Consider the following 13,045-nt stretch of genomic DNA (forward strand, 5'->3'; position numbering starts at 1 on the left):
AATGGTTGAGAGGTAATAATTGTTCCTGAAGCCGATGGTGTGGGTCCTGAGGCTCCTGTACCACCTTCCTGATGGAGTAGTGAGAAGGAGGTCATGACCTAGGTGGTGGAGGTCCCTGATGATGGATACGGCTTTCCTGTGATAATACTCTTGTGTAGATGTGCTTAATGATGGGGAGTGCTTTAACCATGATGGACTGGGCTGTATCCACTGCTACATGAAAATTTTCACAATTTTCACATATTTTTACTTTGTGAAAGTTCAATAATTAACTATAAAATAGGCAGGTATGAAATGATTTTCATATAATTGGTTTTAACCCTGACGTTAATGTGGTTTACATGGTACGTTTTTGTCAGCAGTATCCGTGGTGAACAATAGAAATAATTTGCATTTGTACCCATGAACACAAAACGTTTGAGAATATGAAATACGAATTTGTTACAGGCAGTTTTAGTTTTCAAGCTTGCATTTGACGTCTAAAGAATTTCCTCAAGAGTCTGTGACAATTTAAATACAGTGGATTCTGTTTCATTGGGACACACTGTTTTGGCCCAATTAAGCGGTTTCCCTATTAGCCAAAATTTCATGGAACTAGTAAACTAGGTATAAAAAAACTAGACTGAGTAATAAATTATGTATTTTAATAAAATACAGAACAAATTAGAATACTACCAATAGTACTATCATATTATAAAACTGTGTATTAGTTTCTAATAGTTATCAACGAGGAATTCATCCAGTGGACACAATGAACAAAAGAGTGCAGGCACTAAGTGCAGCTAATGGTATCAATTGTTGCATTCTCCAAATCTTCACTTTCATTGTGACATTCACGATAATTGTTGATACCTTCAAAATTGTTTATAGTTCTTAACTTGCTGAAGTAGTGAAATCATTTCATTTTCACTCGCACCTGTGTTTGCATCCCCAAGCTTTGAATACTTGAAACTGCACTGAGTAAAACAGTTCTGAATTGCCTTACTGTTTATTTCTCGCAAACTATCACTGACAAAAATCATTGCATTTTGAACGAATGAACACACACACACCTACCTACCTACCTCCCTCCCTCCCTCTATTTAAAAATTGCCCCAAGCACTGTGTAGTGTCTAATGGCCACATAAGTGCATGCAACTGACGCTAGTTAGAACCTCTTCAGCAACAGTGTCCTACCCCAATTAAACGACATGGTGTCCCACATAAACAAAGGCAATTCTGGCAATTTTCTAGATTAGCTTTTGTTGTCCCAAAGAATAAGCAGCTGCTTTGATTAACTGATGGCCCAATTAACCAGAAACTGCTTGTAGATGTTTTAATTTTCCATTGCCTTATCGTGTGAAGTAGCTAATTTTGTGAAGAAATTGGTTTTTGGTGAGTAGTGTGAAGAAAATGATATATAATTTGAAACATAATGGGAGAAAATGTTGCTCTCGTTGCAGCAATGAACAGCTCTGTGCCTTGTGTTATTGTGGTGAGCGGAGCTCGCTGGGGCAGGGTGAGTTGAAAAGGTTCAGCCCAACTCCAGATTTCGCTGTGTTAAGAAAAAGCCCATCTCAAGCAAAGCAAGACAGTACCGACAATTCGGAGGATAGTAATGACAAGAGCCACAAGCAGTGTTCCACTTCACAAAGGCCACAGAAAAAGTGAGTACTTTGTTCAGCTTTCGTCAAAAGAAAAATCCCTATCTTTGTGTTCTTGAACTTCTCAAAGCTTTCTGAATTAGAATGTATCAATCTTTTAAATAAACTTATTCCAAGATGATATTTGTAAATGTTCTTCATGTCAGCAGTATCAATTGTCTTTTGTTAAGCATGGTAACTTTATTCTTTTCTGCTTGCAAATAACATTAATAAAAACTGGGGGAGCATGTCTGACATTTTTTTCTTCCTTCATTAGTCTTCAAGGCACTTGTGTATTACAGGTGTTCCATAGAGGTAGGGTATTTTCTTCAGTTCAAGAGGCAATTCGTCATCTGAACTTAAGCAATGACTACTGTTGTCTGTTCAGTTTTGTTGTAATAAGGATGAGAAGTGGGGCTGGAGAGCTGAGAATGGATTTAGGTCAAGCTAGATGGCCTGGCTAATGTGTGCTTTGCAGCAGAAATCTATTGATAACAAATAGGATCATCAATCTTGTGCAGTTTTACTCCCACCCTGCCAGGCATGCTGCCATTGATGGAAGTAGCTAACTAGCAACCTTAACATAAGCCCATTTTACTGGATTTTAGTTAGTGAGATTCATTAGCAAGTGGTTTGAAGAAAGTCGTAAACATTAAAAGTTTTTTGGTAATGACTCATTACTATTCTGAAATAATGTTGTCTGCAAAATTTTAGATCCTGGCTTGCGATCAAATATTTGCAGTTAAAATGTGGTTTACCTTTGTGTTGCTATACATGTGTATATATATGAAGTTGGTTGATAGGATAGTGCGTGCAATGTGCATCAGGATAGGATTAGACAAGGCTGATATAAAATCAATAAGATTGTAAAGATGCTATATAAATAAAGCTGATGGCCTTCATTGTTTGCTTGGTGACTCACCCCTCACTGGTTGTTTTCTTGCTATCCAGTTCCTAATTGGAGCTGATTGTTCAATGCAAGTTAATTTAAAGGTGATGGAGAACAGACTATCAAAGTGCTTCAAGACCTGGCGAACCTTCCACATTCCATAAAGGCCAAAAAGTTAACAAAAAGTCTAAATATCTGTGAATGCCTGACATTCACAGACATAGAAAACTATTAAATATAGCTTAAAACTCATAAAAGATGAAAAAATATTTATTCAATTTAATCCAAAAATTTACAGTACACTTGCCCTTATCCCTTGTAACCATTGCTGCTATGAAAGAATTTGCTGAAGGTTCCTATAATCCTGCCTCAACTGGTGCAAAAACAGTAGATTTCCCTGGGTATGTGCTGTGAAATCTCCAAAGGTTTGCATTTAACTACTGGGCTGGAGCCATAACTCTCACAAAGGTAGAAAATGGTAGCTACTGCATGTCCATATGACCATATAACAATTACAGCACGGAAACAGGCCATCTCGGCCCTTCTAGTCCATGCCGATGCTGACACTCGCCTAGTCCCACTGGCCTGCACTCAGCCCATAACCCTCCATTCCTTTCCTGTCCATATACCTATTGAATTTTACTTTAAATGACAATTCTGAACCTGCCTCTACCACTTCTACTGGAAGCTCATTCCACACAGCTACCACTCTCTGAGTAAAGAAATTCCCCCCTCGTGTTACCCTTAAACTTTTGCCCCCTAACTCTCAAATCATGTCCTCTTGTTTGAATCTCCTCTACTCTCAATGGAAAAAGCCTATCCACGTCAACTCGATCTATCCCCCTCATAATTTTAAATACCTCTATCAAGTCCCCCCTCAACCTTCTACGCTCCAAAGAATAAAGACCTAACTTGTTCAGCCTTTCCCTGTAACTTAGGTGCTGAAACCTAGGTAACATTCTAGTAAATCTTCTCTGTACTCTCTATTTTGTTGACATCTTTCCTATAATTCGGTGACCAGAACTGTACACAATACTCCAAATTCAGCCTTACCAATGCCTTGTACAATTTTAACATTACATCCCAACTTCTGTACTCATATGCTCTGATTTATAAAGGCCAGCATACCAAAAGCTTTTTTCACCACCCTATCCACATGAGATTCCACCTTCAGGGAACTATGCACCATTATTCCTAGATCACTCTGTTCTACTGTATTCTTCAATGCCCTACCATTTACCATGTATGTCCTATTTGGATTATTCCTACCAAAATGTAGCACCTCACACTTATCAGCATTAAACTCCATCTGCCATCATTCAGCCCACTCTTCTAACTGGCCTAAATCTTTCTACAAGCTTTGAAAACCTACTTCATTATCCTCAACGCCACCTACCTTAGTATCATCTGCATACTTACTAATCCAATTTACCACCCCATCATCCAGATCATTAATGTATATGACAAACAACATTGGACCCAATACAGATCCCTGAGGCACACCTCTAGTCACCAGCCTCCAACCTGACAAACAGTTATCCACCACTACTCTCTGGCATCTCCCATCTAGCCATTGTTTTTCTTTCCAGCAGCAGGGGATTGAACATAGACCCGTACGGCCTATGATATGCCTACCCTTTAACCTACTCTAAGACTCTTCCCTCCCCATACCCTCCATTTTTCTTTCATTCCTGTGACTGTATCCAAGCCTCTTCAATGTCCCTATTAGCACCTACCACAACCTCACATTCCACTCACCTATCATTCTCTGTGTAAGAATAAAAATATAATAAACCTACCTCTGACACCCCTCCCCCATCTTTCCTCCAATCACCTTAAAATTATGCTCTCTCATATTAAGCATTGCTGCCTTGGGAAAGAAGTACTGGCTGGCCGCTCAAGTTCCTCAGTCGTCTTCCTTCCATCAGGTCAGAAACTGAGATGATTGGCACAATGTTTATTTCCTTTTGGAGTTTCTCAACTAGACAGTAGTTAGGCATAGGATGATAAGTACCAAGTGACATTGGCAGTGATACAGCTAAGCAGTTTCCATCTCTAACAAGAGAGGTCTTGATTACGTCAATGACATTATAGTCACCAATCCCACCCGTCTACATTTTGGGAGCCCTGTTGCTAGACTTAAACTGGACCAGTCACAGAAGCAGCCAGAGGCTAGATATTTAGTGGTGAGTGATTCATCTCCTGATATGCCAAATCTTTGACCATTTACAAAATACAAGCTCGAAGACTGAATACATTGCACTTGTGCGTGTAAATATAAGTGCAAGTCAACCAGAAACTGGAATGGCGAGCTCTCCTTTTTGCCACCTTAAATGTTCATTTTTTTGAATCTATATGTTCTACATCATCCACTGCAGATATCTTGAGACTTCAACAACACATCCCCAGCCCATGCTCTCTGCTGCCAAAAAGGACAAGTGGTCACCATTTTACGTTTACCTGAAACTCTTGAATCATCCTATTTGTTTTTAAAAAAAAATTATTGTTGATTCCAAATCCTTTGAACCGAATAGCATTTCAGAATTACCTGCGCAGGGTCTGTGTCAGTTCAAGAAGATGCTCATCACACCTTCTGAAGGACAGTTGGGGAGGTGCAGTGTATTAGTCATGTCAGCAGAATGCTTACCACCCCCCCCCCCCCCCCCCCCCCGCCTTGAATGAAATAAAAAAATATATTGTAATATGCTCTTTGACTATAGGACAAATGTTCTAGGATATATAATAAATCACAGTAGGGTCAATGGAAGCAAGGAATTAGAAAAGGCACTGGAGTCATTACATCAAACACAAACAAAATGCTAGAGGAACTCAGCAGGCTAGGCAGCATCCAAAGAAAAGAGCAGTCAACGTGTTTCAGGCCAAGACACTTCATTAGGTCCTGATGAAGAGTCTCTGCCCAAAACAACTTTTTTTTGTTGGGGATAAGCATTCTGCTAGCTTGCTGAGTTCCTCCAGCATTTTGTGTGTGTGGCTTGGATTTCTAGCATCTGCAGCTTTTCTCTTGTGATTAAATCATTACATGGGTGTCTTTACTTATTTAGAGGTATAAGGATTTCATCTTCATTCCCGTGCAATTGTTCAAATCTTGCTGAAAAAATGGTTTCTTGACATAAATTTTAGCTTCATTGCATTCTCTGCCTTTATTCTTCAGGAGCAAGCATTACCTGGAATTTTTTTCATGAATTTTGACCTTTTGCACTGCTTCCTAAAAGAAATTGATCTAGTCTGCTGAATGCCAAAGTGAAGTGCTAAAGTTGTGTTTCATGGCTTTGGAATTGTTTGCCAAGTACAACATGGGTGACAGGGTGAGGTGGAAATTTGATTTCTAAATTGAAGGTCAAAGAAGAGATGCAAATTTAATCCTATGTAACAACTGGCAATAGTTATTTGGTTTAGCAGTGTTGAAGAATTGAAATGGGCACAGTTGAAGTTCTGAGATGCATTGAGTTTTTTCAACTAGTTTAGTCTGATGATAACACTGTACATCCAAAATTGCATTTTTACGCCAAACAGAAATGAATTAGCTTAATATTTTAATTGCTTCTCCCTGGAAAGGTCACAGTTGAGATCACCCCAGTTAATTCCAAAATAGCCTTTTGCAAATAGCAGTTAATTGAAGCTGATGATTCATTCATCCCTTCTGCAAGTACCAAGTTGTCAACTTGACCCTAAATGAAATGGTTCTCAACCTTAAAGGTAATTTTAATTGTACTGCTTCAGTGCATCTCTACGCACTTAGTGAATTAAAAATTCTGTAAATGTTGGCTGCTGTTACTTTTGTTGAATGTCACTTTTGCATTTTTTCTTTGAGAGGTTGTACTATTAATAATTCAGTTAATTATTTTTGATACTAGTGTGATCTTACCTGGGGATATCATAACAAAAATACATCCATGGTTGCCCCATCAAAAAGGCTCAGCAAGTCTTTTTCATGCCAAGTTGATCTGTAAAGCCAGGCATAGTTCCCATCTGAATCTGCTGAGTTTAAATATAGGTCTTGCGCAGTGAGTGGTAGGACAGAGGGATCTGAGTACAGGTCCACAATTCATTGAAAGTGGCATCGCAGGTAGGTAGGGTTGTAAAGAAAGCTTTTGGCACATTGACCTTCATAAATCAAAGTAATGAGTATAGGACTTCAAAGGTCCAATTTAATGTCAAAGAAATGTATACAATATGCATCCTGAAATGCCTTTTCTTTGCAAAAGGTTGGGGGTGTTGGGGATAGTGTGGAAGGCTGTCAGAGGTTATAGCAGGACATCGATAGGATGCAAAACTGGGATGGAGTTCAACCCAGATAAGTGTGAGGTTGTTCGTTTTGGTAGGTCAGATATGATGGCAGAATATAGTATTAATGGCAAGACTCTTGGCAGTGTGGAGGATCAGAGGGATCTTGGGGTCCGAGTCCATAGGACACTCAAAGCTGCTACGCAACTTGGCTCTCTGGTTAAGAAGGCATACAGTACATTGGCTTTCATCAACCAGGGGATTGAGTTTAATTGCTGAGAGGTAATGTTGCAGCTATATAGGACCTTGGTCAGACCCCACTTGGAGTATTGTGCTCAAATCTGGTCGCCTCACTACAGGAAGGACATGGAAACCATAGAAAGGGTGCAGAGGAGATTTACAAGTACGTTGCCTGGATTGGGGAGCACGCCTTATGAGAATAGGTTGAGTGAACTTGGCTTTTTTTCCTCGGAGCAACGGAGTTTGTGAAGTAACCTGATAGAGGTGTACAAGAAAATGAGAGGTATTGATCGTTTGGATAGTCAAAGGCTTTTTCTTCCCAGGGCTAAAATGGCTAGCACGAGAGGGCATAGTTTTAAGATGTTTGGAAGTAGGTACAGAGGAGATGTCAGGGGCAAGTTTTCTATGCAGAGAGTGGTGAGGGCTGTAGGCAGCGGTGGTAGAGGTGGAAACGATAGGGTCTTTTAAGAGACTCCTGAATAGATACATGGAGCTTAGAAAAATAGAGGGCTGGGGTAAGCCTAGGTAGTTCTAAGGTAAGGACATGTTCGGCACAGCTTTGTGGGCCAAAGGGTCTGTATTGTGCTGTAGGTTTTCTATGTTTCTAATCCCAAAGTCCCCCTCCCCCCAGCTTCTCCCTCCTGCACGTAAGCGGCAGCAAGGCAACAATACCCCCTCTTCCCCCCGGCAAAAAAAGCGCATGGGCTAGGAGATGGCACAGACACAAACCTTGCAGTTACCCCAAGGACTATCATGTTTCTTCTGGCATTCAGCAAACCACATATTTTTTCTCTGGGAAGTTTTGTTGAAGTTGCATAAGATGCTTTGTCTTATTTGGAGAATTGTGTAGTTTTGGTCACCTACCAACAAGAAATATGTAAGTAAGATTGAACGAGTACAGATAAAATTCACAAGGGTGTTTCTGGGACTGGAGGACTTGATTTAGAAGGAAAGATTGAATAGGTTAAAAATTTATTTCCTGGAGGGTAGAAGATTGGAGATTTGTTAGAGGTATACAAAATTGAGGGGTATAGAAAGGGTAAATGCAAGCAGGCTTTTTCCACTGAGGTTAGAGAGACTACAACTAAAGGTCATGAGTTAAGGGTGAAAGGTGAAAAGCTTAAGGGGAACATGAAGGGACTGCACTTCTAGGGTTGTGAAAGTGTGGAACGAGCTGCCAGCGCAAGTGTTGTATGCAACTTGATTTCAATGTTTAAGATAAGTTTAGATACATACATAGACGGGAGCACTGGAGTGTTATGGTGCAGGTTGACCGTTTAAATGATTCAACACAACTAGGGCTGAAGGGCCTGTTTCTGTGCTGTAGTTTTCTGTGACTCTTTGACTAAATGTAAGCAATGTTGTAGAGATAGCAGAAGTAGATCCTAGTGCATTAAAAAGGTGGGGGGGGGGATTCAACAAGGTGTTTTTTAAATAGATTATAGTGTGTATATGATTTTTGTGTGCACACTTGCAGGAAAAGCTGAATATAACAGTTAACTGTTTTGCCAGTACTCAAATTGACTTAATTGAGCAAATTTATTCCACTGTAATTTGTAAACTCGTAGTCTGATCGATCCCTCAGATTTATTTCTATTAAACCATGGGACCAACCCTAATTCAATGTGAAGTGTAAGAGAGTATGTTACCAGTAGGGATGGTTGTGCTAAAAAAAATGAAATGTCAATCTGCTTAGGCCACAATGCAAGATGAAATGTATGAACCAGTGAAGCGATATCTGAACGAACTAAGCAATCCTATAAATAGACCAGATGAATGATGCAGAACAATGCCATATTCAATCATAAAGTGCAGGACAGGTAACCCAAGTAGGGTGGTTGCAAATGTTGCCTTCATAAGAGTCAAAGACTCATGTATAAAACAAAGGAGGCATCTGCTCTTTAGAAGTGCAGCATTCTGCAGACACCACTCCCAAGAGCTCACCACCTTGGTATGAAGTGACTGAACTTGTTAGATAAAAGAAAGATCTTGATCTCAAGGCAATATTTGACTGGATAAAAAAATTGGAGGTAATTCTCCATCATCTTAAATCTACCATTAAATCTAGATTATCCCTCTGGTTCCTGAGAAGTTATTCTTTCCTTAAGTACCCTTTTGCTCCTGGTATATTTGGTTATCTGCTAAATCCAAGTTGCCAATGTCATTAATTTCTTTAGGTTTGTTCCTAAATCTCTTACAAACCTCAAGTGACTTGTTTAATTTTAATTTCACTTTCCTTATAGATATTTGCTCCATTCTTTTCTTCTGATCAAACCTTCATCAATCAAAGTTTTCTAAACTTACTCTTTACATCTTAACCTCTGCAAGGACATGCAATGCCTGAAGTCCTGCTTTTAAACCTCCACTTATCAAATGTTGTTTTACCTTGAAGGTGTCACAATCTATTTCTCTCATGTCCTATCTTACATGATAAAATTCAATTCCCCCCCCCCACCCCCCATGTTTAGAACCTAACCAACTTCATCTTCACTATTTCCAGGGTATTCTCCCACAGACACCTTAATGAGTTGTCTACATTCAACTGAAAGGTACAGTCATGGTACCCAGCCCCCTGCCCCCCAGTAGTACTCTGCATACTGCTTCAGAAAATCTTGTTCAATGGATGTTGTGAATTCCTCCCCATGTAAGCCCCCTACACTAAGGAAATCACAGTCATAATTTGGTAAATTAAAATACTTTATTATTGTAGCGCTCTTGCTTTTGCACCTTCCTGCTTTCTCTAGTTCCAGCTGGCTACTGAGAGGTATGTTATGTAATCTCATAAAGTAACAAGTCATTCTTGTTACTCTTATTTGCATTTAACTTCATTTGCTGATCCCTCAGGAGATCCTCCTGAGTACTGCCATAATGCTCTCCCTGAACAGCAGTGCAGCTACCCATCCTCTTTTGCAGATCCCCCCACACTTAAAACTATACACACCAGGATATTGAACTTCCCATCTTCAACCACGTTTCTGTGATTTCAGCCGTATCATAGTCCTGTGCACTGTTTGATGCTCTTGGGTCATCTGTCTGCTTTGTGAGACTTCATGTGTGTATTTATTGGCACTCTTTTACTTCCTACCCTTTTCTTCCCACTGGACCTGTCTGTCCTATTTTTGTTCTTGCTGCACTGTCATTCAGGCACCCACCTGGGTGCCTCACTATTTTAAACATGCAGAGCATGAGCAAAACTACGCAAATGATATCAGTCCCCCTTCCATTCAAGTGTAACCTGACCTCCTTGTATGTGTTAACCCTGCCCCAGAAAAGATCACAGCGATCCAAAAGCTCAAAGCCCTCCAGACTTCCTTTAGAAATCCTGATGACTGTTTCTACTATTCTTGCAAGCAGAATGCCAGACACTCACTATCCTTACATGTTTTCTTTGCATCCACCCTGAATCTTTTGCTCTTTAGTTTGTCCCTACCTTCTATTCATTGAATCATCTACTCATGGGTGCAGACTGTTATTTGTATCTAGTCCTATTGTGATGTTATGAACTTCTATTGAATATCTTCTCACTTTCTTTGTTCTAAGGAGAACAACCCCAGCCTTTCCAGCCTAACTTTGTATCTGAAATCCATCTTCCTAGGAACCATTGCACCCACTTAACTTATCTGCACCCACTTCAAGTACCTTTGCTGGAATTGTAAATTTCAAACTTGGCCTTAATCAGAATTGAATAAAGATTCAATGTAACCTCCTTACCTTTGTATTTGTTTATAAAGTTCCAGACCCCATATTCTTTAACAAACATTTTCAACACGTCTTACATTTATGCAAGTATGCACATACTTCCTTCGTCTTTAGAGCTGTGCCATTAAGTCTATATAGTTCCCTCTTCATTCTTCACTAAAATTAATAAGTCCAGAGGCTTTGTAGTAAATACCATCTGCTAGTGGTCTGCATATTCTGACAGATCATTGCTGTCCTCTTAAACTTTTTTCCTTTCCTTGCTGTGTCTAAGCTTTTGATTTTGATGTTTTACCGTGTGTGTGTGTGTGTGTGTGTGTGTGTGTGTGTGTGTGTGTGTGTGTGTACACACACTCACACTCTATTTGTAAACATAAAGGATTGACTCCTGAATAATTATTTAAAGCTCCACTTGATATCCTTTGATCTGGATAAAATAGTTTACTCTGTCCTTAACCCAATGCTGATATCCTTTTATTCCATTGGCCTTAATTCTGCCAACAAAACATTTTTGTGGGTAAGACCATAAGACGTAGGATCAATATTAGGCCATTCAGCCTATTGAGTCCACTCTGCCATTTCATCATGGCTGATCCCAGATCCCATTCAACCCCATATATTTGCCCCCTCACCATATCCCTTGGTGCCCTGACCAATCAGGAATCTTCAACTTCCGCCTTAAAATAAACCCACGGACTTGGCCTCTACTGCAATGTGTTACAGAGCATTCTGCGTGCTCACCACTCTTTGGCTTAAAAAGAATTCCTCCTCAGATCTGTTGTAAAAGTTGTGAGGCTGTGCCCTCTAGTTCTGGATACAGCCACCACAGGAAACATCCTCTCCATGTCCACCCTATATAGTCCTTTCAGCATTCGGTAGGTTTCAATAACATCCCCTGCATTCTTCTAAATTCCAGTGAGTACAGGCCCAAAGCTGCCAGACGCTCTTCATATGTTAACCCCTTCATTCCAGGAATCATCCTTGTGAACCTCCTCTGGACATGTTCCAATGACAGTTCCAATGCTGATACAAGGGACCTAAAATTGTTGACAGTACTCCAAGTGCAGCCTGATTAGTGTCTTACAAGGCTCAGCATTATCTCTTTTTTAAAAATATTTGATTCCCCTTACCAACAATGCATTTGCTGCCTTTACCACAGACTCAGCCTGTAAGTTAACCTTCTGAGAGTCTTGCATGAAGACTCCTATATCTCTTGGCACCTCTGATGTTTGAATTTTTGCCCCATTTAGATAATAGTCCGCACTATTGTTCCTTTTACTGAAATGCATTATCATACATTTCCCAATGCTGTATTCAATCTGCCACTTTTTTGCCCTTTCTACCAATTTGTCTAAGTCCTGTTGCAATCTCATTGCTTCCTCAGCACTACTTACCCCTCCACCTATCTTCATATCATCTGCAAACTTGCCATAAAGCCATCAAATTCACTAAAAAATCACTGACAAACAATGTGAGAAGTAGTGGTCCCAATACTGACCTCTGAGGAACACCACTAGTCACTGGCAGCCAACCAGAAAAGGTCCCCTTTATTCTCATGCGCTGCCTCCTGCCTGTCAGCCATTCCTCTGTCCATGCCAGTATAGGTCCTGTAACGCCTTAGGATTTTATCTTGTTAAGCAGCTGCATATGAGGCGCCTTATCAAAAGCCCTCTGAAAATCCAAATAAATGACATCCACTGCCGCTTCTTTGTCCACCCTGCTGGTTACTTCTTTGAAGAACTCTTAACAGATTTATCAGGGAAGATTTCTCTTTACAGAAACCATGCTAACTTTGAGGTGTGATTCCTCCTCTTTGATGATGTGGTTCGAGCTGTGTGTTGCAGCACAGTTGTGGATCAGCAAAGTGGACAGCAGTGGACTGAGCACACAGCCCTGGGGGGCCCCCGTGCTCAGTGTGATGGTGTTGGAGATGCTGCTCCCGATCCGGACTGACTGAGGTCTCCCAGTTAGGAAGTCTAGGATCCAGTTGCAGAGGGAGGTGAATCACAAGATAACTGAGAATGTGGACATGATTTATTGTTAGGGTGGCCAGGAATGATAGTGGGAGGTGTGCAGTTAAGGAATAGGGTGATAAGCATGAAAATAGAATTAGGAATTCTCTGTTCCCTACCTCTCGCTTTGATTTCGAATACTGAGAATGTTGGTCTCTGGTACTAAAGGCCAACATGAATAATCTACAGATATGATTTCAAGTGCTACTACCTGTGTAATTTAAATTCAGTTTATTATTTAAAAATCTGCAATATAACGAATCAGCAATCTACTATATTTCTGAAAGAAATGTTTTATTATTTTAGAGAAACTTATAACCATTCCTTGTCCTGTGTGTCAG

At 40.2% G+C, this 13,045-nt stretch overlaps 1 protein-coding gene across 10 annotated transcripts in view; it reads left to right on the plus strand.

Annotated features, from left to right (window-relative positions):
• The window catches only part of kmt2ca (lysine (K)-specific methyltransferase 2Ca), a 469,037-nt gene that overhangs the window by 173,308 nt on the left and 282,684 nt on the right, over positions 1-13,045 (plus strand). For all 10 annotated transcript variants that reach the window (XM_073054925.1, XM_073054927.1, XM_073054926.1 and 7 more), the window contains one exon: positions 1,443-1,646. In XM_073054925.1, coding sequence (XP_072911026.1) covers positions 1,443-1,646 — 204 coding nt within the window. The remainder of the gene's footprint in view (positions 1-1,442; positions 1,647-13,045) is intronic.

Source organism: Hemitrygon akajei, chromosome 8 (assembly GCF_048418815.1).
Source record: "Hemitrygon akajei chromosome 8, sHemAka1.3, whole genome shotgun sequence".
Lineage (NCBI taxonomy): Eukaryota > Metazoa > Chordata > Chondrichthyes > Myliobatiformes > Dasyatidae > Hemitrygon > Hemitrygon akajei.